Consider the following 1643-nt stretch of genomic DNA (forward strand, 5'->3'; position numbering starts at 1 on the left):
CGCTGTGACATCATCGCTGTGACATCATCACTGCTCCTGTTTTCGTCTCTGATCCAACATGGTTCCCATCTGTCCAGCTTCATGACATTTAGACTCAATTAAAACCAAAATAAAACTTCCTGCTTCCCTGCCAGCATGCCTAGGTGGGCCCCATGTGGGGGAAAGGAGGGCAGACCGGATGGGTCCCATATGGGTTTCCCCATGTGGGACCACCGTGGAACCCGCGGACGAACCCATATGGGACCCATATATTAGCCCTCCTTTCCCCCACATGGGGCCCACCTAGGCATGCTGGCAGGGTTGCAGCTGCCGAGTCACTGGATTTAATGCTGAGTCAGTGGTTGCTATGGCGACGCATCCGCTCCGGTTGGTAGGGACGTGGGGGGGAAACTCTACGTTTACTGTGAGAGAGCGGCTTGACTTCCTGTCTCCTGTCCAGAGAGAGGAAACGGTAAAGATCCGGTTTTAATGGCTAGGGTTAGCTTTTATGCTAACTACATGTATGCTTTTATTTTGGTGGGTTTCTCGTGATCACAGCTATGGTAACGAGTAACTAACATTTAACGGCAGAAAATGATGTAAAGGTTTAATGAGGTTAATAACTGGGACTGAAGGTTAAATGTTTATGGATCTGTGATCGGAAAACCATTAATCATTATTATTGGTTCCTGTTTACCTCGTTACTGCGGATGAAAAAGCAGAACAGCTGATCCAACTTGTGTCTCGCTAATTGGTCAGAAGTTATCAAATTAAGTTTATCCAAGTTAATTTATTGGTTTTATTAAGTTATCAAGTTAAGCAAGTGTAAATAAAGTATTTCTGACCATTAAAATGTAAACAATGATTTTAAAGTGTGAATACTTCTGGACCGGACAGCAGGTTGGATCCTGATTGGTTCCTGGTCTGTGATGATGATTTTTATTATCTGATCAGCCAATCAGACCTGGCCTTGTGTTTCCATGGTTACAGCTGATCCTGACGGTTTACCTCAACGACGCCCAGCAGATGCTAACCGAGGTCCCTGTTACCACGGCAACCAGAGTGTCCGACGTGGTGGAATTCTGCAAGGAGGCGGGCGAGTCCGAGTGCCACCTGGCCGAGGTCTGGAACGGCCACGGTGAGTGGAACCGGGACAGAACCGGGTCGGAACCAGGACCGGTGCAGAACCTCAGGCACACGGCGGTCTGTGTGACGTTCCTCYGATGGCGCTGGGATCAGGGGCCCAGGTTCTGGTTCTGGTTCTGCTGCAAATGTTTACTAACGTTTCAGCAACCACATTTTTCTGTCAATAACTTGAATATTAATAAAACCGGAAATTATTTCACTGATAACAGAAAAATATTGTTATATGTGAAATAATCTTCCAGTTTAGCCTGATAAGAGTCCATCAGAACCGCATCAGAACCCCAGGGCAAGGATCAGTCTGCTGCCTCCATAACGTGACGCCATCTTGTCTTCCTCAGAGCGTCCGCTCCCTCAGGAGCTGCTGCTGCTGGACCTGCTGAACGCCTGGGGGGCCCGGAGGACCGAGGTCCGCTACTACCTCAGACACCGCCCCCTGTGGCCACCAGGTAGAACTACAACACCGCCCCCTGTGGCCACCAGGTAGAACTACAACACCGCCCCCTGTGGCCACCAGGTAG

The 1643-nt window shown here is 49.3% G+C and overlaps 1 protein-coding gene across 1 annotated transcript in view; it reads left to right on the forward strand.

Moving 5' to 3' along the window:
- Positions 1-1643, forward strand: part of LOC103460690 (apoptosis-stimulating of p53 protein 1-like) — a 45472-nt gene that overhangs the window by 4893 nt on the left and 38936 nt on the right. Inside the window, exons 2-3 of the mRNA XM_017303439.1 lie at positions 970-1117; positions 1464-1605. Of these exons, the coding sequence (XP_017158928.1) occupies positions 970-1117; positions 1464-1605 (290 nt within the window). The remainder of the gene's footprint in view (positions 1-969; positions 1118-1463; positions 1606-1643) is intronic.

The sequence above is a fragment of the Poecilia reticulata genome, unplaced genomic scaffold (genome assembly GCF_000633615.1).
Source record: "Poecilia reticulata strain Guanapo unplaced genomic scaffold, Guppy_female_1.0+MT scaffold_276, whole genome shotgun sequence".
NCBI lineage: Eukaryota > Metazoa > Chordata > Actinopteri > Cyprinodontiformes > Poeciliidae > Poecilia > Poecilia reticulata.